This window comes from Globicephala melas, chromosome 8 (genome assembly GCF_963455315.2).
Source record: "Globicephala melas chromosome 8, mGloMel1.2, whole genome shotgun sequence".
NCBI lineage: Eukaryota > Metazoa > Chordata > Mammalia > Artiodactyla > Delphinidae > Globicephala > Globicephala melas.
The window spans coordinates 98,406,707-98,433,947 of NC_083321.1; the positions used below are offsets into that span (position 1 = coordinate 98,406,707).

The 27,241-nt window shown below is 46.1% G+C and overlaps 1 protein-coding gene across 2 annotated transcripts in view; it reads left to right on the top strand.

Annotated features, from left to right (window-relative positions):
• The window catches only part of GRAMD1B (GRAM domain containing 1B), a 176,778-nt gene that overhangs the window by 21,396 nt on the left and 128,141 nt on the right, over positions 1–27,241 (top strand). For both annotated transcript variants that reach the window (XM_060304210.1, XM_030839768.2), the window contains exon 2: positions 19,813–19,878. In XM_060304210.1, coding sequence (XP_060160193.1) covers positions 19,813–19,878 — 66 coding nt within the window. The remainder of the gene's footprint in view (positions 1–19,812; positions 19,879–27,241) is intronic.

Consider the following 27,241-nt stretch of genomic DNA (forward strand, 5'->3'; position numbering starts at 1 on the left):
TTTTTTTACTTTTCCCCCTTTTAAAATATTTATTTATTTATTTATTTAGGCTGCGCAAGGTCTTTGTTGCAGCATGCGGGATCTTCGTTGCGGTACGCCTGCGGTATCTAGTTCCCTGACCAGGGATCGAACCCGGGCACCCTGCATTGGGAGTGCAGAGCCTCACCCACTGGACCACGAGGGAAGTCCAGACAAGATCATCTTTTAGGCCTCTTTTTGCTGTCAGGGTTGGTCCATGACTTTATTAGTAGAATTATAGACGATGATAAAATGATAAGCTGTAGACAGAGTAACAGTGAAAGGAAGCAGGGCTCAACAGGAGTCTGCAGAAGTGGGCCAGGACGGTTTCTGTCTCTGCCCGTGAAACGCCTCTCCAGGTATCTGAGTGACACTGGTCCTCCACTCCCTCCTGGTTCAGTTCATGCAACTCCCTTCTCCGCCCATCACTGAGCTTTCAAACTGATTTTCCCTGCAGATATCCTTACTTACTTAAACCTTACTCAGCTTCCTTGCATGTTTAAGGCCAGAAGGGGCCTTTGTGGTCATCCAGCACACTCAGCAAACTGAGGTTCAGAACAGTGAGGCTACTTGCTCTGTGTGCTGCCGAGTTAGTGGCAGAGCCAGGGCTGGACCCAGACTCCTGAGCCCAGCCCCAGCACTAGTGCTGCACCGTACTTGTGCTCTGTTTCCCATATGTTTTTATTCTTAATAGGCGAGTGTTGCTTTACGCACGACTCCAAAATGAGTGTATATGGATGCTATAGAGAACCCAGTTGGGAGCCCTAACCCACTTTAGCAGCCCTCCTGCTCTCGCTGCAGATACAAGGCTCACTGAAGATTTGCTACAGACTTATCTTACCATTAGTTGATGAAGGTGGTAATAATTAAGTAGTCAGCAGCTATTTATTGCTTGCCGCACGTTTGTTTTGCACTGTGCTAAAGTGGTGGGAATGCCAAAGAAGGAGCTAGAACTGCCCTCAAGCGCTGACAGGCAGAGGAAGCAGGACCTTCCAGATTTCTCCCTCGCCTGCTCCCATCACCTGCAGTCAGGCACCTCCTGCCTCTTTCCCCGCTCGTCGGTCCTCTCCATCCTCATCTCCTTAGCTTGAGCCTTCATCCCCTCTGCTTTACTGAGAGGGCTTCCTTCTAGGCCTCCCACTTAACCCTTTACTTTCTTCTAATAAACAAATCACTCCCCTCTCCAGGTTTCTTCAATGCCTCCTTGTCCTCTACAGGATGAAATTTCCTCCCGCTTCTGGAACACACAAGGGCCTTTGTGATGCAGACCCTGCTTACTTGCGCACATTCATTTCTTGCCATTCCCACGTCCTCCTTCATCTCCAACAGTGTGGGTTTCCTGCTAAGGTCGAGGTCCTTGACTGAGCTTGCATCTGTTTCTTGCCATGTACCAATCTCTCCACTTGGAATGTGGTCTGCTAGTCAAATTTTACTCATCTTTTAAATGTCAGCTCAAATGCTTCCTCCTCTGTGGAGTGCTATCTGTGTTCCCGTGCAACCCAGGTGTTCTTTCACTGGTATGGGTACTGAACTTGTACATACTTTTCCCCATCGTGCCCTCTGTGAAGCAGTTCCCTTGTTGTGTGTGATCTCATTGTTCAATGGACTGTCTCTTTCTCCACTAGGCAGTAAACTCCTTAAGGGTGGAATGTATCTTTCTCTTTGTGTTCCCTCAAATGGAGCCTAGCCCATAGTAAGTGCTCCAGAAATGCTGGTTTGAATGAAAGATGTGATTTCACTAAGTACTATTGAAACTAAGTCAAGGATGGAATACTTTTTACCCCAAGAAGGAAGAGTTATTCCAAATGCTGTAGAAATGTCAGAAAGAATTGAGATAGGAAAAAAGGCCATTAGGCAGTCATTGGTGACCTTTGATAAAGGAACAGTTTGTATCGGGCAGTAGAATTGGAAGCTTGATTGTAGGGGGTGAAGTGAATAGAGAGGGAGTGGACGCAGCTGGTGGGGATCACCAGTTCGGGGAGGTGGGTAATGAAAGAGAAAAAGGTGGGTAGCTTCAAGAGGTATGATGCAACCAAAATAGTCTGACCCATTTGGAGCGAATATTTCGTCCTCTTGGGGCAACCGGGCATCACAAATACCAACTTGTCTCATCCAAACGAGACTGGCAGCTGAGCTCAGGAATGGAGCCTGCCCATGCAGTGTCATTCATTACCTTCTCACTCAGATTGCCCAGAGAAGGAACTGGATGTAAAAAAGAGTCTGAAGCAGATGGCTTTTTTGATCTGAAGAATCCTAGCTAAAGAAACAGGGAAGGGCCAGGGTTTCCCCTGCTTGTTGTAAACCGCCCCTCCCCCCGCCCTCTCATTTACTGCTGAAATGTGAGTGATGAGCAGGAAAGAGAGAGGAGAACAGGAGCATTTTGAGTGACAAGAACGTGTAGGGTATGTATGTACACGTGGAATACTTTTTAAGTGTCAACTCTGCAGATGGGCAATTACAGAATGGAAGTAGAGCTTCTGGACTGTGCTCCTCTAATTTCCCCTCAACTCTGAGTGGGATCTCCTTAGCCAGTGATTCATGTTGTTGGGGAGGAAGAAAAATTTCCTGTATCCTTCTAGGTTCTTCTGGCTGGTCTAAGAATGAAATTGACATGAGACAGATGAACAGGAGAAAATCAAACAGAAGTTTAATAACATGTGCACGTGGGAGAGACCCAGGAAATCTGAGTAATTTGCCATAATGGCCCAAGCCCTCTCCTTAAATACCATCCTCAGCTAAAGACAAAAGAGGATGCTAAGGGTGGGGAGAGTCAGTTCTGGGAGGTGACCGGGAAAGGCACAGTGAACAAGGGTGATTGTGATTCAGATCTCAGTGGTTCCTTTCCCCACTGATAAGAGTTGCTGGAGATTTGGTCTTCCTCCTCTTCCAGGTGGAGAGGGAGACAGCCTGATAGATGGAGATTTCCCTTACAAATGTAGAAGTCTCTTACAGAAGGGCAACTCCTACTTGGTTTTTAGAGCCCTTCCCTGGTCTGCTGTTTTCTCAGAAAATAACCAGCTTAAAACAATCGATGTGCCGAAGAGACATATTTTAGGGTGGCAAATTCTGCTCCCATATAATGTATATGCTCTTAGCCCAGCAGAGTTACATAGAGGACTCAGACCTAGAGGACTCAACACTCTTGTGGGCTTCAGGCATCTTCCAGCACAATCGCCGGCCTAGTCCTGAGCTTGGAAAAGCGTTTAAAGGACGTTGTCGTAGGAGGGGCGCTGTGTTGGTCAGAAAGAACATCCTAGATGAGTTATAGTTACAGTGGAGTTAGGGCAGATGAAGGGACTTGGTTACGTTAAATGGGACACTTGTAATCTTGCTCTAAATAAATCAAGAAGAATAGAACAGAATTTGAATAAAAAATATTTCTTCAAATACTGACTTTTAAGTGAGATAATGTGAAAAATGCATAGAGTAGGCACTCAGTACATGTTAGTTTCCCTTTCCTCTATGAAACAAACTTCTGGTTCTTCATAATTAATTGTCTTTAGCCTTTCAGCTTCATTTCTCAACACACATTAGGGTTCTTGAGGGTAGGGTCTTCGGGTACTTTTGTGTCTGCTGCTTTCTAGCACAGTAGCTGGCCCACCCAAAGTTTGCTTTCTCATCTTTTCCCTGTTTACAGGCTGCCATTCAAAGAGTTCTTTAAATGAATTTTAAGTGAATGAATGATCCACTTTGTAGATCATCGATATCTATTTTATGCCCTTGTCCATGTGGGTGAATCCCAGAGCAGAACGTGAAGAGGGTTAATTGAATGTAGGACAGGATGCGATGGGCGGGGTGAGAGGTTGTTTCATTAACATTCTCAAACCAAAAAGTAACGATTTGTGGTTTATTCAACTTCTGTTTTCTTTTGTTCACTATTCCCATAACAGGTGTTCCAGTACCTGTTGCCTTCTTGCTTAGTAAAAAGTGGACAATGGGGGAATTTCCTGGTCCAGTGGTTAGGACTGTGCGCTTCCACTGCAGGGGGCATGGGTTTGAGTCCCTGGTCAGGGAACTAAGATCCTGCATGCCACATGCCACGGCCAAAAAAAAAAAAAGACAATGAGTGGCCTATACCTTATCAGAAAGTTGTCAAAGTGCTTGGCTGAAAAGATAGGCATTTACTCCTGTGTGGAAAACCATTTGTGGAAACAGATCAGGCTGTTGGACCCTGACTTCCTCACTCTAGGTCCAGTCCATACTGTTTCTTCCCAGGCCCCTGAGGGGCTCCCTGTGAGTTGGTAAATGACCAAAGTTCTTGGTTAGAACTGTTTTTATTTCTTCTAATTGGAAAGACAAAAAACCCATGATAACAGTTTTACCATAAACCGGTTTTTCCTGGGGCTAAGGGCAAAGTTGGATGGGGGATGGAAGGGGATGGGGATGGGAGTCGGGCAGGGAAGGGGAGGCAAGGAGGCTGAAAGGCCTCTTTCTGGAAAACAGCACGGCCTGCAGTCTGCCCTTGAACTCCATGGTCCCTCCATAGTATCTGACCATTTGTCTGTGATAGGGTTTCTGCATAAACAGCCCTCCTCCCCCAGGTGTCCTTTGTCCTGTAGGACTCAAGAATTCGTCCTTCCTTCTAGATGCATCCGCTTCTCCTCTCCTTGGGTGCCTCTGTCCCTGGTCCCTGGGGCAGAACACAAGGCTTTTTGTATCTTGCCTACCTTAACCTTTAGGACTCCTACACTTTCAGCGTAAGGGATTTGAATTCTGTTAACTAGAGGGAAACAGACAGGTGGTGACAAAATTAACTGCCAGTTGGGAAGCCAGAGTCATAAAATGTCGTGAAAACATATTTCTTTTTAATTGAGTTGGATCTTCAATCAGCTGTAAAATAGACTCTTGCCACCTTTCTGGGGGGGCGAGTGGGGGGTGAATCTGGAACGTTCCTGTGGGAATTCACCAGTTGCCCAGTCTACTCCAGGTTGGGCCCTAAATCAAGCTGCCCCCACCTCGGCTGGCAGTAGAGTCAAGTTGGCACTGCCAAGTGTTTCCTACTCTTCTTTCTATGAAGAGGCCCTCAGGGCACTTGCATTTCTGCTCTGCGACTGGCCTACCCTTCCTGAGTCCTGCTCTCAGACCTAAATGAGATGGCCCTGGCCTCCCTGGTCTTCAAAGCCTCCCCCTTGGGCTCAGGCCAACCCTCCCCTGGCTTCCTGGAAGTCTCTCGAGGCCTGACTCTGGCTCTAGGAAGTCCTGCGCTCTCACCGGGCACAGCGCTCTGGTGTATTTGGTGTGCCTGTGGCTTTTCCACCAGCTGGTTGATGAAACAGCTCTACTCTGAGCCATAAGTTATTTTTTTCAGTTATCATCAAACACTTGTTTATTTCTGTGATTTCACCTGTGGCCCTGAGACCTCATGGCAGGTTGCATTATCGGTCCCATCTCACGTCAGTGCCTGTTGACTGGTGCGGGCAAACGCTTGTCACTTCTCGTTTCGAGGTTTCTGTGGCCTTGGACCTCCCAGATGTTCTTGCTTTCTGGCTAAGGGCTGCCGCCTGCAGGGCAGAGACATTGGCAATTTCAGCAGAATGAACATTCAGGCTCTTCCCAGTGCCCCCACCCCAAGCTCACATCTCCCCCAGTCTCATCACTGAGGTCATCCCTGCCGCCCAGCCCTTCCCAGTCTTAAGTGAAGGCTATGGCCCAGCGTGGTCATGTGCTCAAGGTGGAAGAATCAAGAATTCTGGAGTAGAAAGCCTGGGTTGAAATCCTCGAAAGAATCAGGAATTCTGGAGTAGAAAGCCTGGGTTGAAATCCTCATTCCTTAGCTTACCAACCATTCGCCCTTAGACATGTCATATATTCCCCTGAATCCTTATTTTCTTCATCTTTAAAATGAGGATCAGGAATTCCCTGGTGGTCCAGTGGTTTGGACTTGGCGCTCTCACTGCCGAGGGCCCTGGTGCGATCCCTGGTCGGCTGGTTGGGGAACTAAAATCCCGCAAGCCGCACGGTGCGACCAAAAAAACCAAAAAAAAACCCAATAAAATGAGGATCAGAGTATATATATACACACACATATATTTTATCTTCTTTATAAGGTTGGAAAGATCAGATGGAAGAATGTACAAGAAAGCACTTTGTAGACTGGAGAGCACTGTTTAAATGTGAAGGATTACTGTTAGTATTAAACATATTAGTATGCAGTAGCTTGACTACACTGAACAAAGCAGCCAGTACTTGCGCTGAAGGAGGGTTTCTCTGATGCAGCCAACAGGTTATCTCCAAGGCTCGGGCAGGGCCACCATCAACACTGGCAATAGCTGCTCAGGCTTGGATTTGTCGCAGTTCTGCAGCTCAAAGGGCCAGGTAGGAAGAGGAAATCAATGAGGCCATGGAGAGACAGCGAGGCTTCTGTGTGACATGGGGCTCGATTGGCCAAGGTGGGAGATGCAGTTACTGAGGTGGGGTCTGTGGGATCATGTAGAAGAGACATTTAGGGGATGATACGGACAAAGCTTGGAGAAATGAGTGGACGTGGCGTATTTGGAGAGCACAATTGGCTCAGTGTCAACAGAACGTAGGCGGAACTTCCTGTGGGGAGAAGTTGAGAAGTTGGTTTTGTGTTGTAAGGCCTCGTGTATGACAAAGGTCTTTGGACTGTCATCTGTGACATTAGGGGAAACCCTCAGAGTCCTTGGGAAGAGGCGTGTCTAGCTCTGTTTTAGAAGATAAAGGTGGTGGTCTAGGCGAATTCCTTGCAGGACCGGCTTGCATCCGCCAGTTGTGCACATAGCTTCCCAGTGTGATATTTTTAGTGACATCACGTTGGTGCTTGAAATCACACGTGGTGGGAGAATTTACAGCACAGAAGTCAACAAGTGATACAAGTCATTCCCTTTTCCCCTTCAAGCTGGTTGTTAAAAATTTATCCAGGGACTTCCCTGGTGGCACAGTGGTTAAGAATCCGCCTGCCAACGCAGGGTTCGAGCCCTGGGCCGGGAAGATCCCACATGCCGCGGAGCAGCTACGCCCGCGCGCCACAACTACTGAGCCTGCACTCTAGAGCCCGCGAGCCACAACTCCTGAGCCCGCGCGCCTAGAGCCCATGCTCCGCAACAAGAGAAGCCACCGCAATGAGAAGCCTGCGCACCGCAACGAAGAGTAGCCCCCGCTCGCCGCAGCTAGAGAAAGCCCGCGCGCAGCAACGAAGACCCAATGCAGCCAAAAATAAATAAATAAATTTATTAAAAAAAAAAATTATCCAGCACAGTTAAGGGGCCATTTCAGTAGGGTAGGACTTTAGTACAATAGTTGCAGACTTGGGATATGCCTTAAAAATCCTTCAGGCTCCACCCAGACACCCAGAATCAGAATCCAGGGCAAGTGAGGGTATAGGAACCTATTTTTAAAAAGGTTTTCAGTCAGTTCTTGTGCAGCCAGTCTGGTATGACCGGGGCAGGGACAGGAGGAGTAGGGAGGAGGGGATGGATATAAAAGATGTTTCAAAGGTAGGAGCAACAGAACTCGGTGACAGATTGGAGGTAGGGAGCGGAGGAGAGGGAACCGCTAAAACTATTTCTGAGTTTCCTTGTTTGGATAGCTCAGTGGATGGATGGTGATGCAGGTGGCTGAGCGAAGGAAAGCGGATGCACGTGGTTCGGTAGAAGAGGTGAGAGTGCAGGAGGGAGCAGGCAGTTTGGGACATGCTGCTTGAGGAGCGCATGGACGCAGGGTTTTGGTCATGTCCTGTAAGCAGCTGGGTCCGGGGAACTGCTGCTTGGTGGAACGGTCCAAGCTGGTGATACAGGTTTGGGAGTCAACATGTGGGTCGTTGAGGCCATGGACTTGCACGAGATTATCGGGGGGAGAATGTGTAGTGAAAAGAAGGTGACTGTGGGCAAAACTCTAACCATGCGGAGGTTGGTAGAAGCGGAGCCAAGAGGAGATCCAGCGAACACCAGTTTGTATATTGATTATTGAAGTCAGTGGTTCCTTGGAGGGTGGGGTTCCTTTAGGTATTAACAGAATTTCCAAAGGCTTAATAGAAACCACACATTGTTTCATTTGAATTCTATCAACCCAATGCGGTGAGGCGTGTTACTGGATGCTGACCTGAATGGTAGCTGTGTGCCTTTGACTAAAAACACACTCACAAATTAACCAGGAGACAGATAGTGTGTTGTCAGTTATCTCTTTCAAAACCTGATTGTTGGGAATATAATTTAAGGGTTCTTGGTGTGGAGGAAGTAGGGATGTGTGGGGAGCACAGGCAGGGGCTCTTGGTGTGTCCTGGGAAAGTCTCCTGACTTGTTCCTGTGAGGGGAAATCGATGGAGAAGGAATTTTAACCCATTTTGAGCAGTTTAGGTAAAGTGACCAGGATCAAGATGATTGTCCAAGGGACATCCCTCGCGGTCCAGTGGTTAGGACTCCATATTTCTACTGCCAGGGCTCCAGGTTCGACCCCTGGTCGGGGAACTAAGATCCCACAAGCCACGTGGTGCAGCCCCCCCAAAAAAGATGATTGTCCAAGATCAGGTTTTGAGGTTATCTGTGGACAGAGAGGCTTCTGGCTCTCCTGGGGGGAACTAAGATCCCACAAGCCACGTGGTGCAGCCCCCCCAAAAAAGATGATTGTCCAAGATCAGGTTTTGAGGTTATCTGTGGACAGAGTGGCTTCTGGCTCTCCTGGGGTTTGAGAACTCTTTGCAGCTTCCTGGCACTTCCTTCCTTCTCAAATGTGAAGGCTCTGGATTGGGAAGGAAGGGATTTTCTAAAGGCAGGAGAGGCCCCAGGGGGCTGGGGAGGGAGGAGGCTGGCCTCTGAGACTCTGCTGCCCAGGGCCTTGGCGAATTCTCACAGACTTCAGGTCCTGGGAAACAACTCGTCAGCCCTGTTCCGTCCTGAGTAAAGGTTTACTACCAGGAGACCTGGTGAAGTTGTATTTACTCTCTTCAGACGGTCTAAGATTTCCGTGTGACGCTGAGTAGTGATTGAGGCCAAGGAAGCTACTGGGATGTGGGAAACTAGAAAGAGGCGGTGTGTTCCTTTAGCTAAGCACAATTGAAGAGAGATAAGCTGGCACAATTCTCCTTGCTCCCCCCCCCCCAATGGCGCCTTCAGGGGATGTAATGGGGTAGGTGTAAGTCTTCTAATTGTGTGAGGTGAGAGGCCTAGGTGAGGGATGCTTTACCCTTTGTGAAAACTACCTCAGAACAGGGCATTCGAGAAAAAATTTTTTTTTCCCAACCGAAACTTGATTATCTATATTCTTGAGACCCAGGGATTAGCATGAAAATTTAAAACGCATTGTTTGGGATTAGTAGGTACAAACTGCTATATATAAAATAGGTAAGCAACTAGGTCCTATTGTATAGCATAGGGAACTATATTCAATATCTTTTTTGTTTTGTTTTGTTTTTTTGTCGTACGCAGGCCTCTCACCACTGTGGCCTCTCCCGTTGCGGAGCACAGGCTCCGGACGCGCAGGCTCAGCGGCCATGGCTCACGGGCCCAGCCGCTCCGCGGCATGTGGGATCTTCCCGGACCGGGGCACGAACCCGTGTCCCCTGCATCGGCAGGCGGACTCTCAACCACTGCGCCACCAGGGAAGCCCTATATTTAATATCTTGTGATAAACTATAATGGAAAAGAATCTGAAAAAGAAGATAGATAGATACACACACACACACACACACACACACACGTGTGTGTGTATAACCAAATCACTTTGCTCTACACCCGAAACTAACACAAATTGTAAATCAACTATACTTCAGTAAAAAAAGAAAACAAAAAGGAATACCAATGTCACCAAAAAAAAGAAGGTACAAACTTCCAGCTATAAAATACCTAAGTCCTGGGGATGTAATGTTCAGCATGGTGACAATAGTTAATAATATGATGTTGCATGTTTGAAAGTCGCTGAGAGAGTAAATCTTAAAAGCTGTTGTCACAAGGAAAAAAACTGTGGGAATTCCATGGCGGTCCAGTGGTTAGGACTTGGCGCTTTCACTGCTGAGGCCCGGGTTCAGCCCCTGGTTGGGGAACTAAGATCCCGCAGTCCTTGTGGTACGGCCAAAAAAAAAAAAAGTAACTATGTATGGTGACAGATGTTAGACTTATTGTGGTGACCATTTTGCAATATATACAAATATCGAATCATTATGTTGTACACCTGAAACTAATACAATGTTTTATGTCAATTATACCTCAATCAAATAAATAAAAATTAAAATTCTTTTAAATTAACAGAAGAGAAAGTTTACTAGTCATAGGCATTTTAGAAAGAAAGAAACAAAAAAAAAATGTTGCAGCTTTGGGCTTCAGAATCTTTTCCCACTGACGAATACCTGTGATGTCTAATTGGAGGGCCACCTTCTTTCCTGTTCGCCCTCCAATGGAGGCTTTGTCAAGCATGAGGTATGGCTTCCTCATGTTGGATAACTGAGAGTTGGGCCATAACTCTGGCATAGGGGTGGGGCAGAGGAGGGCTGGTGTTAGGAGGGCCATGCCAGCCCTCATGGGTTTGCTTACAGTGGTGACTTTATTTAGAAGGTTCACATCTAATTCAAGTTGGCATCTCCAGAGCACCAAACCCTGAAGCTTAGTCTGCTGGAAACATGGATGAATTTATGGTCCATCAGGAATTCATACAGACTGGTGGGCTCCTTGAGGTCACAGGCCAGGCCTTACAAATCCAGTAAGGACTAGCAGGATACTTTGAACACAGGTGTCCAGAAAAGGTTGATGAGCATTTTGGAAGCACATTGTAATCTAGAGGGAGCATGTAATCTGTACTCAGCGAAGTGTCTTTCTGGACTGGCCGGGGAGTATTCAGCAGAAAGTGGAGACCTCAGAGGGAGGACAAGGCTAGATATTTGTACATTAATTTATCATGTTGTACATCTAAGAGGTGCTAAGTACAGTGCTGGGCATTGGGGATGGAAAGAAATGACCTAAAATGGGATCTTTGTTCTCAAATAACTTACCGTGTGTGGTAGAAGGTATACAGAACTGAATCAGTAATTACTGTATCCCAAGGAGTATGATAAGTGTTATGATAAAGGAAAGTACAGGGCAGGGTGATATAGGGACCATAGTGTGGGTGGTGGCCATCGAGGAAGATTTCCCTGAGAAGGTACTACTTTTGGAGGATGATAATAGCTATAATATTGAGTATCTACTCAATGCCAGATACCTTTCTAAGTATTTTGTGGGTACTAATTTATTTAATTTTCACAACACCCCAGTGAAGAAGATACTTTTATCATCCCCAGTTTATGGAGGGTGAAGTTGAGTAGGTGGAAGAATCAGACTTGAGTGCTGACCGTCTAAAGCTAGAGCCCTCAGGCTTAATCCCTGAAGGGTCCTGCCTCAGCCCATGGGAATGAGTGAAACAAAGAGGGGAAGTGGAGAAAAGGATAAACCAGGCGCGAGAAGAGCAAAGTCAAAGCCAGGGACAAGCAGAATGACCGGAGTGGAGAGTGAAATCCTGGAGCCGGTGAGGGAGATGTGGACGCTAGGAAGGTAGATGGCAGTCAGCTTACTGGGCTTTTATAGCTTAGTTTTAGGCTAAACTAAGGAGTTTTTGAACTCTGTTCTGAAATTAGGAGACACCTAAAGGATTTTAAGCCAGGAGGAGGGGACTTCCCTGGCAGTCCAGTGGTTAGGACTCCTCACTTTCTCTGCCGAGGGCCCAGACTCAATCCCTGGTCGGGGAGCTAAGATCCCTCAAACCACGCGGTCAAAGAAAATAAAGTAGTAAGCCAGGAAGAGCCGTGATCAGATCTGCATATCAGAAAGAACACTGATGTATCAGTGTCAAGGACAGAGTGGAGCAGGGCCGGGTTGGCAACAGGCAAAGCAGTGAGGAGCCGATTAAAGTAATCCCCGCAGGGAGTGATGAGAGCTTGACCTCAAGCAGTGGCAGTCAGTGTTGAAGGGAGGATGGGATGCCTTTGAGGGATAGTAAGGTAGCATCTGCAGGACCTGGTGTGAAATTGACATGGAGGTGCATTTCTGGTTTGCAGGCATCCTTAGTTGTGGAGTCCAAGGACAGGACAAAAAGATGGTGAAATCAGTATTGGACATGTTCAGTTTGAGATTCCTGTTGGACCCATTCACCATGGCAAATGTATTATAATAAAAATAAGTATTATTAACATTTTGGGGGTACTTATTACTTGCCAAGACTTCTGTTAAGTGCTTTATATCAGTTAACTTGGTCAATCCTCCAAACAGGTGTGTGAAGTGACTTACATTTTAAAAGACAAGGGGGCAGGAATGCAGAGAGAGGTTAACAGGCTGCTCTGAGTTACTCCGATAACAAGTGGCAGAACTGGAACTCAAATCCTGGGTTTGATCTGGAAACCTCTACGCTGTTCAATAAAGCCTTCTGCAGTGATGGAGGTGTTCTCTAGCTGCACTGATATGGAAGTTAATGGCCACATGTGGTCATCAGGTTCTTGACATGTAGCTAGTACGACTAAGGAACTGACTTTTTAATGAATTTAAGCAGCCACATGTGACTAGTGACAGCTCAGTGCTGTGCTGTCTTTGGGGGTCATTAACTTATCCATCATAATTGAAGCCTTGCGTGTGGACATGATTCCCCAGAGATACATTGCCGTGGATTTTACTCTTCTGTGGGTTGCGTTCTCTATTTGAGAATCGGATGAGAGCTCTAAATCCTCTCCCCTGGACGTGCGATATAACAATTTCAGAGAAACTAGGCTCCCCGGGTGTAAAGCTGGAAGAGCAAGAAACCCAACAAAATGTGAACTCCTTGAGCGTGGACGTTTCATCTGTTTCATTTGCTACTTTGTATTTGGTATCTAGATTCTAGAACAATGCCTGGCCTATAGTTGGTATCAGATAATTTATTAAATGAGTGGCTGAATGAGTCCTGGGAAACATTTTAGGACCAACCAGAAGAAGAGTCCATGAAGTTCCCTAAAAAAGAAGAGAAAAACAAAAGTAGGATAAAATCCAAGAAAGAGGGCTTCCCTGGTGGCACAGTGGTTGAGAGTCCGCCTGCCGATGCAGGGGACACGGGTTCCTGCCCCGGTCCGGGAAGATCCCACATGCCGCGGAGCGGCTGGGCCCGTGAGCCATGGCCGCTGAGCCTGTGCATCCGGAGCCTGTGCTCCGCAACGGGAGAGGCCACAACAGTGAGAGGCCCGCGTACCGCAAAAAAAAAAATCCAAGAAAGAGCAGAGGGTTTTGTCATAGAAGGCAAGAAGGGTGAAGTTTAAAGAATGGGACTAATCATCAATGCCAGACCTGCCTGGGTGGTCAAATGAGGTTAGGATGTAACTGTTGTCATTGGCTTTGGCAGTAACAGAGGTCTTGGTCGATCAAACCAAGGAGGGGTAAGGGTGTGGTCCAGGTTACAGTGACTAATTCACGAAATCTAGGGTGAGGAAGCAGAGGCAGTGAGTGTGATGTCCGGTGGGTCCCTATCCTGGTTGCTCCCCAGAATCACTGGGAAGCTTTTAAAAAATACGCATTCCTGGACAGGCTCAGACTCTGACTTGGTAAATTTGGGGAGGGGGCCAAGGAATCTGCATAGAAAAGCTCCTAGCTTATTCTGATACTGATTTTTTTTTTTGTAATTTAGTTTATTGATTGCCTTAGGAGCATTAAAATGTTTTAAAGATGAACAATTTTAAATTACATAGAAAAATCAATAAATGAGATATGCCTGAAATAGGGAGATGAGGATTTCTTCTTTGTTTATTAATAACTGCTTAATTATCACAACACATTATATGCAAATCTCTGATAGAGTTTTGATGGAAGTTCGGCAGTCACCAAATAGTGCATTCTTTCAATAAAATATGGCCCTGTAGGGAAGGAAGGAAACATAAAGGAGTTGAGGGAGAGATTTTATTTTTTAAAGACAGAGACATGGGTATGTTTAGAGGCAGAAGAATTATTCAATAGAGAAACATGAGTGAGTTGTAATGAGTTAAAAGATATTTAGCTGGATTCTGAATCCCTCAATCTTTGACCAGCTACTCACATTGCTACTTGTTCCCAGGGAAGGCATTAAGCAGAAGCAGTCCTGCTACCTTTGTAGACAGATCATTAATCTTCACACAGAGCATGTTATTTTCTAAGTAGTAATTGAGAATATTCAGTTATGTTGTATAAGAAGCTGGCAGGCATTGGCAGTGTCCCAAATCACATCTGTTTACTTATGTTCTATTATTAGACTTTGCTATACCCGCTTGCCAGATGACAAACAGAAACTATTCTCTTTTATTCTCTACTTACAGGCTACCTGCCTTTCTTCCCCCAGATGCCCTTCCTCTTTAAACTGAAATGGTAGACGCTAGAGTCATTTCTCAGGCAGATATAATTCAACATGAAAATCCAGCCTTTTATCAGTGACAGTGCAACTCTACTTTTCAAGTCAGTGGCTCTCAACATTTTTTATCATAAGGTTCTCTTCTGTTAATTTCCTCCCATGTATTGGATGTTTCAAAGTATTTATCTGCCAAACTAACTGTGAATATTAAGTACAATTGATGTCCAACATTTCTGGTACACCTACCAAGGCCCAAACGTGGCGCTAGACACTTTCTATAGATGATTTCTACCATTTCTAATCCCCACTGCAGTCCTTAAAGCCATGTGGTGTATACCCATGTCTGACACTTAGGAAAGTTAAATAATTTGCCCAGTATCACTGTGCTAAGTGGCAGAACTTGTGTCTTCCTGATTCCAGATCTTGAACTCATGCTGGGAAATAGGCTGAGAGAGGGTAAGGGACTTGGTCAAAGTTATAGGGCCAATAAGAAACAAAGCCAGGGCGAACCTCGGTTTGTCTGTCTCCATGCTATTCTACTACATCCACTAAATTTCTTCCCCCACTTAAAATAATTTTTTTTATTAATTTTTATTGGAGTATAGTTGCTTTACAACATCGTGTTATTAGTTTCTTGCTGTATAGCAAAGTGAATCAGTCATACGTATACATATCCCCCACTTTTATTAATCAGACATTTATCAATCAAAGCCACTCTGAGCTTTTCAGAGCTTCTAATTAGCATAAGATAATTGGTATTAACACACTAGATTGCTCTGATTAGAGCCGAAAACAAAGAAATGCGAAAAATGAGTGCACAGCCTTAGTGTCGGTAAATGTACAGGTTCCATTAGGCTCTGGAAATACTAAATGACATCTCGCATAGCCCCATAACTGCTTGGAATCCCCTGAATCTCCCAAAACCCCTTCCCGGCTTAGGAGACCCCATTAGTATTGTCTGGGTGAGAAAGAACTGTTTCTACTTAGGAAGCATCAGCTCAGAAAAAGTGCCAAATTTAGTTTCCACAGGAGTGAAGCTGTACTTTGCAGAGGGCAGAAGGACACCTTCCTGGTGGCTTGTGGGTTTAGGCTGACCTTCCTGCCAGTGCCCGGGGGTGGGGGAGGGAGGAAGGGAGACCAGTGGAATCATGGGAATTTACCCAGCCTGCCTTGCGGAGCTTCCTGCTAGCTCGGTATCCTGTGAATTTCTGCCTCTGGAGTGTGCTCTGCCTCCGATTACAATGGATTTTTCCCAGCCAGGGTTACTGGTTCAGTGTGACCTTCTAGGATAAGCTCCCAGCACTAGCTTGCTGGCAGAGAACGAAACCAGGACTCCAGATTCGATTCGCTTCAGCTGTTTTCCCTCCGGAACATTGCGGGACGCACAGAAGCGCTTCCCCACCGTATTTAGTAACACAGTGTGCTGTTTCAAAATTTAATTTCTACAGTGGTTTTGATCAGCAGCTTGAATTTACAGCAGGAGGGATTTTAGTCAGCCTCATGCGTTTTCTAGCTCTTTTGGGGGAAAGGCAAACGGTTGCTTATACAATTTCCCTTCCTTGCAGTGTTAAGCTGACTTTCAGTCATCTGGTGCCCAGGCTAAGTCATTCCAAATCGGTGTTTGGAGTTTCTTTACAGACTTTCTAAGAGACGTTTTCATCCGTGAGCGCCCTCTGCCGGACTTCCTTCAAGTTCTTCTCAGCTTCCTTAAGCCGTAGAGCCCGCACTGGCCACCTGTCCCTCCAAGGCCTTGACTGAAATGGAGCGGTTGTGGACGTGGCCCTTGACCTCTGGCCTTCCACAGCCCTCTGCAAGCACCCTACCGTGGTGACGGCTCTTCTGCATGACCTCAGAAGACCGGCAGATTCATTTAGGGAGCAGGGTGAGCTGCCCAGCGTCCAGGTGGTCTGTACTGTTTGAAAAGGCTCATATAAAAGAGGAGCTGAGAATTTTGCCAGAGAGCAAGGCAATGTCTGAATCTCTGCTCAACAACGATCATTTCATGGGGTTGGGTGGAGTGGTAGTGGTTGGCGTCTATCTCACCTTTAAAGACGGTGGGAAAAAAAGTTCTGAAAATGGGAGGAGAGAGGACCAGGCTCCTTTGGCGGGTGGGGAGGCAGGGGGGTGTCTAGAGGAGGAGGGAGCCCATGCGTGCTGCAGCTGTTGCTGCTGTGGAGTTACCCGTAGTTCCTGCTGTTCTACGTTCTCCTCTCCAATATGTTGCCTGAAATTCCCCAGCAGAAGTGTCTGCGACCTGCGCCCCTTCATCCTTCCGGTGTTGCTGCGTCGCAGTGCTCAGGGAACACTTGTGCCTCCTAGACTGGGGCTCCTTACGTCCCAGCCTTCTAGCACAGTGCCTGGTAGGTGGTAAATGTTTGGTGAGCCGAGCTGAACCAGAATGCCCTCTCAGGATTCCCTGCCGGTCCAGTGGTTAGGACTCTGCACTTTCACTGCCGGGGGCCTGGGTTCAGTCCCTGGTTGGGAAACTAAAATCCCACAAGCCACGCGGAGTGGCTAAATAAATTAAGAAAAAAAAAAAAAAAAAAAGCCCTCTCTTCTCACTTCTGCTCATCCTGAATCTGTTCAAATTTCAAGTGTCAGCAAAAAAACCCTTGCTGTTGAGATGGTCTTCTCTTACCAGCCCCAGAAGGAAGTGATCTTTCTCTGGTCTATGTTTCTGTAGCTTTTAATATTTACTTCTAAGAGTTATCATTTTCTACTTTTAAATGTAGTTTAAAATTATAGTTTATATTGACTCTTACTTTCCAGATTGTAAACACCTTGAGAGCAGGATCCCTGTCTGATTCACGTCTTTATTTTCCATGACCCACAAAACGATGACTTGCACATAATAATAGCATTTGTACAACAGTTAGTATGTGCCAAGCAGTATTCTCCATACTTCACATATGTTCATTCTTTAATTCTTACAGCAGCTTTACATTCTTTAATCCTTACAACAGTAAGAACTATCGTAACATCTATCTCCATTTTGTAGGTAAGGAAAATGACTTCTAATTTGCTCAGGGTTGTGTTAAGTAGGAAGTGGAGGAAGTTGGATGTAACCTGAGGCAGCGTATTCCAAAGTATTGACTTAACTTGGATGCTGCCTTTTGACATATGTGCACATAGAGAGCATTGGAGAAATACTTGTTGAATGCATGCACGTTGATATTTCTTAGTTATTTGGAACCAATAAATCGTTTGAAGGTGATCCATTGTTAACTTTTCATCTCCACCCTCTGAACGGTTTTCTAAGCAATGGGAAGGCCAGAAGGGGGCGCCAGAAAGTTGGTTCTAGTTTTGGTTTCAGAAGCTGGATGGCTTGGCCTCGTTCAGGTTCTGGTTTGGAAGTCAGCAGTGCCATCTAGTGAGATAACTTGCTAAAATCAGCTCACGATTATTTTTCTGAAACTCTGGTACTTCTCATTTAGTTCTGGGAGCCCCTCTATTAGCTTTACTTTAAGCCTTGATTGCCAGAGTGAGGGTAGGGTGAGAAGGAAGCACAGCCCCGTTATAAATAGCTTAAATGGAGTCCAGTTTGATCTCTTCCGTGAAGAGGCCGTAATGCTGATTGTGGTCATTGGGTTGGTTGAGCCCCTTTGGGTGTTAGATAGTGTAAACCACTGGGTTCCAGACAGCCCTCCCTCCTACTTCTCCTCACATGTACTGCCAACGGTGTAGACTGGTATTCCTCTCTCTCTTTTTTTTTCTTTTTAAATTATTATTATTATTGTTATTTTGGTTTTTCTCTCTTGATGCTGAGTCTGCTGTGGAATTGGAGTTCCAGTCATCTGTGGGTTGCCTACTGTAGTCTTAACACCTATTCCAAGTTGTATAGAAGAGGGTGCTTGATACATATGACAGGTCAGTCCCAATGTAAGAAATCCCACGGGTTAGCAACACAGCAGTATAATTTTGTTATAAGGAGTTTTTAAAAGGCAAGTCTATGAGACCTTGCAAAGAGGGAATGATGAGTAGCCACATGTTCTCCACAGGGAACGAGCGGCAAAAAAAAAAGTGCTTTGTGTAGAGTAAAAGAAAACACAGGATTGTGTACACACTTGGTTGTGCCAAGCAACTGGAAGCTTTGTGTGTGGTGCTGTTCTGATGTCTGGCATGTGTGTGTGTGTGTGTGTAGGTGTATGTTTGTGTATTTGAAAATTTGATGTAAATTGCTTCTAAGTTCATTTACTTCTTGCTGAAAAATCAGAACATCAGAGCGTGGTTGTAAAATCGCGTGCTTCTTTGGTGGAGAAGCAGTCACTGGGTCAGGCACCTACCCTACAAGATTGTTCACAGTTTGCCATCTTCTGGGGATCTAGTCTAAGGAGTGTACTCTATAGAGAGCAGTGCTTTTTATGGCTGAACAAGCCACCAGAACAAGGGAACCAGTTTAGTTGTACTGGGCCTGGGTTATAGTGACATTTATGGTAACAGGAATTTATTATGAATGGAATCTGTGCCAAACAGGGGTTTGCTAACTTTTTCTGTAAGGGGCCATACAGTAAATATTTAGGCTTTGTGGGTCTAATGGCCTCACTACTGCACTTATTCAGTTCTGCCTTAACTGCACAGCTCTGCCATTGTAGCAAAAAAGCAGCCCTGGTTAGTATGCGAATGAATGGGTGTGGCTGTGTTTCAATAAAACTTTATTTATGACATCATTTTGAATTTCATATAATTTTCATATGTCATGAAATATTATTATCATTTAAAAAATGTTATTCCCAGCCATTTAAAAAAGCAAACACCATTCTTAGCCCACGGGGGCTCCAGATTCTTGATTAGAAACCTGGAGTACTTAATAATTAGCAATTAATAAAAATTATTTGTTCACCAGCTTTCTGTTCAGTTAGTGTCCTAAGGTGTCTGAACAGCTTTTCTTTCTCTTGAGTAGGATGAATGACTGTTGAATTCCACAGTCATTTAAAGTAAGCACTTCAAGAACTCTTGTGAGTTGAAGCTCTATAATCTTCGTGCCTACAGGGCTTTAAGGAGTGGAGGGACTCCACCTTCTAATCCCTCTTTCGTCCCTCACCCTCTTCAGCCTTCCCTGGAGGCAGGGAAGCAGGCCGGGTGGCCCCAGACTCCATCAAGTCTCAAGTCTTTCTCCTGCTGGAATTCCCTCCTGCCCGCACCCCTCCCCTTCCTGCCCACAAGACTGCAAGCCAGCACCTTGAGTGTCTCAGGGGAGGCGGAAGAATGGGATTATTCTGTCCTACGGATCTAGAGGCCCAGGTACAGAGAATGCCCGAGGCATTCACTCTCTGAGACTGTGTGGCCTGGGAAGAAGAAGGTGATAGGTCAGGGTCTTCCTCTTGTGCTTTAGGTACGATGGGTGGGGTTTTCACCAAACGTGTGTCTCAGTTCCACCGTCTGGCAGTATACCCTCTGTGTAAACTTCCCCGGGGAACGTCTACCTTTAAGATGTTGTAACCCCGTTTCTCCATTGAGCTGAAGTCTAGATACTCTCCCCCAGGGTTGAGAAAGAAGCCAAACGTTAACGGTTCACATGCTGTCTTTTCTCAGCAGCCAGCAGAGCAGCCATGACGATGACTCTAGCAGGTTCCTGAGTCCTCGGGTGCGGGAAGAAAGGTAAGATCGCATGAGGAGGGAGAGATGGGAGCAGCGATTACAGTGGGTGGGGAAAATGTTTGAGGAAGATAGTGCTTCTGCCGCGAATGAGAACTGTGGGAAACTGCAGAGAAATAGGGGCCCGCCAGACCTCTGTGCTCAAACACGGATTAGAAGGAGGATGCGCCCCCTCGACCCAAGTAGAGGGGACCGATTCTAAAGGCTTTTGGTGTCCAGCAGGGGAAGAAGTCAGTGTGTGGAAACCAAGTCCGTTGGGAAGATGTCAGAGTGGACTTGGCACCTGAGGCACACTCTAGAGGTCGGGTACGGTGTGGAGCGAGAGGGGAAAGGGTATTTTGTGCCCCAGGAAAACGGCGTGGCCGGGGATGCGTGTGTGGCATCAGAGTGGTACCTGAAAGGTGGGTTCGCCTCTTGGTGGGTGTCAACCAAAAGATACAACCAAGCTAAAGATCGGAGGAAGGAAGGAGTTATCCCAAAGCAGTGTTTCCCTCACAGCAAAACTGGGGAAGTTTTAAGCTAAGGGTATTCATGCGTATTCATGAGGGGCTTGAGCTGAGGAGAATTCAGCATGAATTTGCGACAGAGGTCGACAGAGTTCAAGCGTTAGTTGATTGAGGTGAGGAGCATCGAAATCATCCTTCCGTCCTCCACCTGGGTGGGGGGCATGTGGGAGTCAGCATCATCAACCTGTTAACTTCTCCCACCTGGTTGGGGTTTCTGTATCTGCAAAACAGCTCAAGGATATTGTTGTGTGTATCCCTGGAGGGGGATCCAGGACCCTGCCCCAAGGCTGCACTATTGTTTCTTGACTGTTCCTCTCCTGTCTCCTCCGTATCCCCTCCCTTCCCTGATTAGCAACTGTTTGAACCTGCCCGCTGGAACTCAGGGAAGGTCATGGAGGCTGAATGAAGCCTACTTCCTGTAATCAAGAAGTGGGGGGCACAGAAAGGCTTTTGTGCCCGGGAGCCCCACAGGGTCCTGCTCGGTATCACTATCTGTTTGCAAGATGACAGCAGGACACCAGGATTGGAGTGGATGGTAGGTGTCAGAGGTTAACGGAGAATGAGGTGGGGTGTACAGGGGGCCCTGAGGATACAGAGGCTCCTGGATGCTCGTTTGAGGCTCTGAGGTGGGACTGGCTAAACACTCAGGCTGTGGGCCCCAGGTGGCATCTGCGGCATGGAGCGCCTCTGAATGGGAGACAGAGGGAGCGGTCTTTTGCAGCAAGTTAAACTTCTGTGCCCAGCGAAGGTGGACCGTACTGACCTTAACGGGAAGGGGGTCTCAGCAGGCATGCCGCAGGGCTCTGCTTTTGGTCTAGCTCCGTTTATCATTTTTATCAACAAACCGGATGAAAATGCAGAAGGTACTTTTACCTCATTTGTCAAACTTACGGTGGCTGCTCAGCTGAGAGGGAGTAGAGAGAACACCAAGGATGATAGAGACAAGACTTAGTATTATTTCAAATAGAACAGTAGGTGGAAACAACACGGAGTATTTTAAAAAAGGAAATGTGCTATTATACATTTATACATTTATATTAGAATAGTTTCTTGAGTGTAGGGTTACCACGGGGAGCCTAACTTGACAGGATTTCATGTGGAAAATAACTTAAGGGTTACTTTTTAACCAGCCACATAGGAGCCAGTAATCTGAAGCAAGTACCAAATGATCTGTAAAAGTCTGAGTTCATTACTGGAAGGATGGAGCATGGATTTAAAAAAAAAAGGTCTTACTGTAGTCTGTGCTAGTTTGACCATATCGGATGTATTATTCTCCGTTCTTTGGAAAAGGATATTGATAAATTAGAGTTCAGAAAAGAATGATCAAGATGATAACTATGTGATGATAAGGATTGGTTGAAGGAAACGGGTTTAGCCTGGAAAAGAGAAGGTTTAGAATGACTATAGCAGCACTCTTTAAATATCTGAAAGCCTAAGAAATAGAACTAGAGGGGTAGGAGTTACAGCAAGAAGGATTTCAGCTCAGGATAAGAAAGAACTTTTCCATGATGAGAGCTGTACTGCAATGGAACAGGCCTTGTAAAGTAATGAACTATCTCCTCCATACAAGTGTTCAGGCAAAAGCTAGATGGTATGTCATGAAAAGGGTTTCATCCTGGGCAGGAGGGTGGGACCTTCCCTTTATATTTATAAAGTTTTATGAGTTCTGCGCTAGTTCTCAGTTTTGTGCTTGTTACTAACCGAAATTAACAGTTCAGCTCATCAATTTAGGCAGAGGCATGGGGCCTCCAAGGGGCAAAGATTAATCACTCTTGTAAAGATGCTTTCATCAGTTATGATCTGATGGCAGTGCCCTCAGTCTCTAGAGTGGCCTTCGCTCTCTTTTCAGTGCTGTCTGGATTTCGACAACCATACTCGCAAAATTGGAAGTGTCCGTAGAGTTCCCCAGCAGAACTCCCTCCCCTGTGCTTGTGCGCCAAACATCTCTGGAAGCGTTCCGTCCATTTCTGATCATCATACCTTCAGCTGCTCCTCGTCTATCTGCCCTATGATTGGCAGCTCCTCGGGTCGCTCTGTTTTATCCCTGCTGCTTAGGGCATTCCTGGGAGAGATGAATAAGTGCCAAATTGTACATACTCTGCAATGCGTTTTTCCCAAGGCTGCTTGCTAACCGGAGAGAGCCCTGCCTTTTTGTTCAGTATTTGGGATTGTATGCTGATAAAAATTATATTCTAGCTCCTTCTCTGCCCACTCCCCCAACCAAGTGAAATGTTATGGAGGGTCTCCCAAACCTCTGCCCAGAAAAATCCTCTAAATGTCTTCCCTGGTCCTTTCTTCTCCCTGGCCCACCGACAGCCCCCTGAACTCTTCATGGTGGATGTTGGATACAGTTCTGCACTAGCTCACCTTGGGCAGTATGGGAAACTGAGAGGGCTGGGATCAGAAGGATGCTTCCTGTGGCGGTCCCTGTGGACCCCTCCCCTCGAAACTCAGGACGGATGTGTGTTCCCCATGGCGTTTCTGAATGAATTCTTTTTTCCCTTCTCAGCCAGTGGGTTCTCTTGGAGAGAGCAAGTCCTCAGAGTGCTAATTAATCACTCAGCCCCAGCTCAGCACAAACCTTTACACCCTGCGCCTAATCCTTCCTCTAACATGTTTCCACCCAATTAAGAGACTCTCTGGGGCGTTTTGGATATTACTCTGTGATATCCTGACCTAGAGCAAGTGTGAGATCTGAGCCCTGTGGAGATTTTCTGCGTTGGTGGGGAATCTGGTTTGTGCCCTTTGCTCTGGGCCCAGTTTGATGGACAGCACACCCTGCTGGTTCCAGCGGCATTCCCCACACTGGCCAGGCCTTCCTGGACCAACAGATCATCTCGTTTACTCTTTGCCCCTCCCCTGGGAAGCAGGTAGAGAAGGGCTGAAAATGGTCAAGTATGAAATGAGTAATATGAACCCTTTTCTGTGGCCCCTCCTAATTCTCCAAACCATGTGGTCAATTACAGAATGAAGGATCGTTTCATAGAGCAGGACAAAAAAAAAAATTTTGATTTCCTCTGGTTTGTTTTGGTTTTGTTTTTTTAAAAAATTTATTTATTGTATTTATTTTATTTTTGGCTGCATTGGGTCTCCATTGCTGCACGGGGGCTTTCTCTAGTTGCGGCGTGCCGGCTTCTTATTGTGGTGGTTTCTCTCATTGCGGAGGTTTCTCTCATTGCAGAGCTCGGGCTCTAGGCGTGCGGGCTTCGGTAGTTGTGGCGCGTGGGCTCAGTAGTTGTGGCTCGCGGGCTCTAGAGCACAGGCTCAGTAGTTGTGGTGCACGGGCTTAGTTGCTCTGTGGCATGTGGAATCTTCCCGGACCAGGGATCGAACCTGTGTCCCCTGCATTGGCAGGCAGATTCTTAACCACTGCGCCACCAGGGAAGTCCTGATTTCTTCTGTTTTAAAGATCAAAATTATAACCCTTTAGTACGAGATAACTTTCAACTGGTTAAATAAAACATTGATTTTTCTTTTTTCTTGTACAAGGTTCAGAATGGATATAATATTTAGAGACAAATAGCTACTCTACTGTAGTCTAAAAACAGTCCACAGGACTTCCCTGGTGGCTCAGTGGTTAAGAGTCTGCCTGCCAATGCAGGGTACATGGGTTCGAGCCCTGGTCCGGGAATATCCCACATGCCCTGGAACAACTAAGCCCATGCACCACAACTGCTGAAGCCCGCACGCCGTAGACCCCACGAGCTACAACTACTGAGCCCACGTGCTGCAACTACTGAAGCCCGTGAGCCTAGAGCCAGTGCTCTGCAACCAGAGAAGCCACCACAATGAGAAGCCCGCGCACCGCAACAAAGAGTAGCCCCCGCTCACCACAACTAGAGGAAGCCCGGGCACAGCAACGAAGACCCAATGCAACCAAAAAAAGGAAGAAGAGTCCACATTACAGCAAAGAGGGAAATGCCTCAATAAGATATCCAAACTTAAGGGCTTCTAAGAATTGTGCTTTTCCTCATTCACATCAGTTTCTGTCCTGAAGGAAAAAAAGTCTTTGGGTAGGTGAGTGCGAGAGATGGTCATTTCCTGGACAGGTGTGCATCAGGGAGAAGGGGCAGTTTGGGGAAAAGAATCAGTTTATTGGGAAACAGGGATTGTCTCAGAGATAGGAATAATCCCCTCAGGTTTCTGGTTGAAAGCAAAATAGATCTAACTTCCCCAAAGCGTGTATGTGTGTGCGATGGAATTTGGGACACTAATCCATTTTCATGCGTCGAGGTGAAGTCATGGGTGTACTTACAAAACACTAGTTCCCAGGTTCAGCCCAAACTGGAACTGTTGGTAAGGTTTCTGAGGTGCCCAGGTCTTTATTTATTTAGTACGTTCACCCAGTGGCAGGACCTTTCATACAAAGCCAGGAGCGTAGAAAAAGGAGCTATTTTTACTAAGGACCGTTTATGTACAGGATGTTAGATTCAACAGAACGTGGTCTCAGTTGACCAGGAAGGCTTTTCGTGGTGGGAAAATGAGACGTGGAGAGGGCTGGAGTGTAACTGAGGGCCAAGGCAGGGCTCCATGCGTTCACGCACTCACTGCTGCATGCGGGCATGTGTGCCACAAACCTTTATTAAATGTCTTCAACATGCTGAGCCTGCCTGAGTCCAGGCTGCAGCATGAACAAGAGGCTTGCCCTGTGCCACTGGGCCCTGCGGTGTGCAGGAAAGAGTGAGAGTCTCAGTCAGCAGACATGGTTTTGTCTGCCTTCTTCCATATTGACTGTGCATTTTTAAAAGCATTTTCCTCAGTTTTACTGAACCTTAGTTTCCTCATTTGCAAAAGTCTTTTCCTGTAAAGAGTCCATGAGGTAACATGTATAGAATGCCTGGTACTTATAGGTGCTCAGTGTGGTGGCTGCTGGTACTCTGATGGTTGCTTTTGGCTATCATGAGTTTTTACTCTCACTCTCTTAGCCGATCTGTGTTCTGTCCTTGAAGAAGCAGAGACAGAAAGACTGTGTAGAATATTGATCATCTGCAAATATCAGCTATTGACTCTGAGGATAAACAGAGTAAGGCATGGTATTTGCCCTCAAGAGCCTTCTTGTCTTACGGTGAGACATACCTATAAGTAAGCAAGCATAACGTAGTGTGATAATTGACAGATGGAAGTTTGTCTAATAGAATTTCGTTGTAGTGGAACTAAAGAATTTGTTGACTAATGCACCTAATCTGTGCAGTGAGTCTTGCATATACTTTTAAATAAAACCCCTCAACAGCCCTATCAAATAGATGCTATTATAATCTTCATATTAGAGTTTAAGGAAACTGAGGCTCAGTGGAGTTAAGAAATTTGCCCAAGTAATGCAGGTACTCTGCTTGGGGCGAGGATTGGGGAGGAGGGAGGGAGAGGGCAGTGGTATCCAGAAAGACTCCACGGAGAGGGGGAGAGGGCTGTGCGTCAGCTGAGAGCTGCAAGGTGAGTAGGAGTCCGTCACATGGACAGCGTTCCCAGGCGAGGGAACAAGATGTACATAAGCATGGAGGCGTGAGAAAGCAAGGCATGTTCAGGAACGGCAAATACTTCAGTACTGCTGCCGAGGATGTCCCAGGAGTGGGGGTAGCTAGCAAGCGGCTGGAAATCATCTTTGTACAGGTAAGCAGATGCCTGATCATGTCACATCCTGCCATGATAGAGTGACCCGTATTTATAGATGGGGGAAGTGAGTGCGGGATTTGGAGGAAGGGGTACCCGAGTCTCTCCCAGATATTCTTGTGCGAAAAATCCTTTTCATCCTAGTGTGAGAGATGGATTCAGGGAATAAACACTGGAAGCAGATAGACAAGGAAGGATACTGTGGCAATTGTCCACCCATTCGTTCCCTCACTGAATAAGGGATTTATTGAGCACATACTGTACGCTAGCTACTCTTCTGGGCATTGGTGGCTACAGCTATAAACGAGATAAATATTGTTTCTCCTTTCACGGTGCTTACTTTCTAGTGAGGGAAGATAGATAATAAACAAGAAAACGTCAAGTAGTAATAAGTGCTGTAGAGAAGATGAGGAACGGGGAGGTGGTGGGCCAAGGCTTTTTGGGACTACTGTGAGTTGGGTGGGAGGGACGGCTTACTGATGTGGTGACATTTAAGGTGAGGCCAGATGGGCACATTTCTGAATTATGGTAGAAGAATAGAAAAGAGGACTTCTCTGTACCTCACTCTCCTCATCTATAAGATGGGTATAATAATAGGTCCTACCTCATAGGGTTGTTGAGAATGTTGAATGTGTATATGTGTGATGATTAGAACAGGAATGGTGCCTGGTGCATGGCTAGTATTACATATGTGCTTGCTATTATTGTTATTAATAATAATGCTGTTGTTACTAAAATACTGGGTAAAGCGGGAAGATTTGAGGAGCAGGGGTGGTAGTGAGTTTCATTTAGATGTGTGGAGTTTGAGCATGGAGTGTGCAGCTGGAGAGATACACTATGTCGTTGGCCACACCTGTTTGAAGCTCAGGAGACAGGACTAAAACTTCTTTAGTTTTGGAAATGAGAATATAGTTGAGGCCAAGAGTCTTAGAATGAGCAGAGTTTAAGCAGAAGATAAGGGAAGGAGGAATTTGCAAAAGATTGCCCACTGAAGCTAGGAGAACTAGGGGACAGAAATATCGTAGAAGCAAGGAAGAAGAGACAAAGAGGGTAGAGATGGGTAAGAACTAAAAAGCATCTTCTGCCGTGGTAATTAGGAGGTCGTTGATAACCATAGAGCAGTTTTAGAAGAGAATATATGAGGGGAGGAAGGAGAGTCTGAATGTGGGGAATTTATTCTAGACATTTGCTTGGGAAGAAGAGAAATACAGATGGTACGTAGGGGTGTTTGGGGAGAAAGTTTATTTTAATAT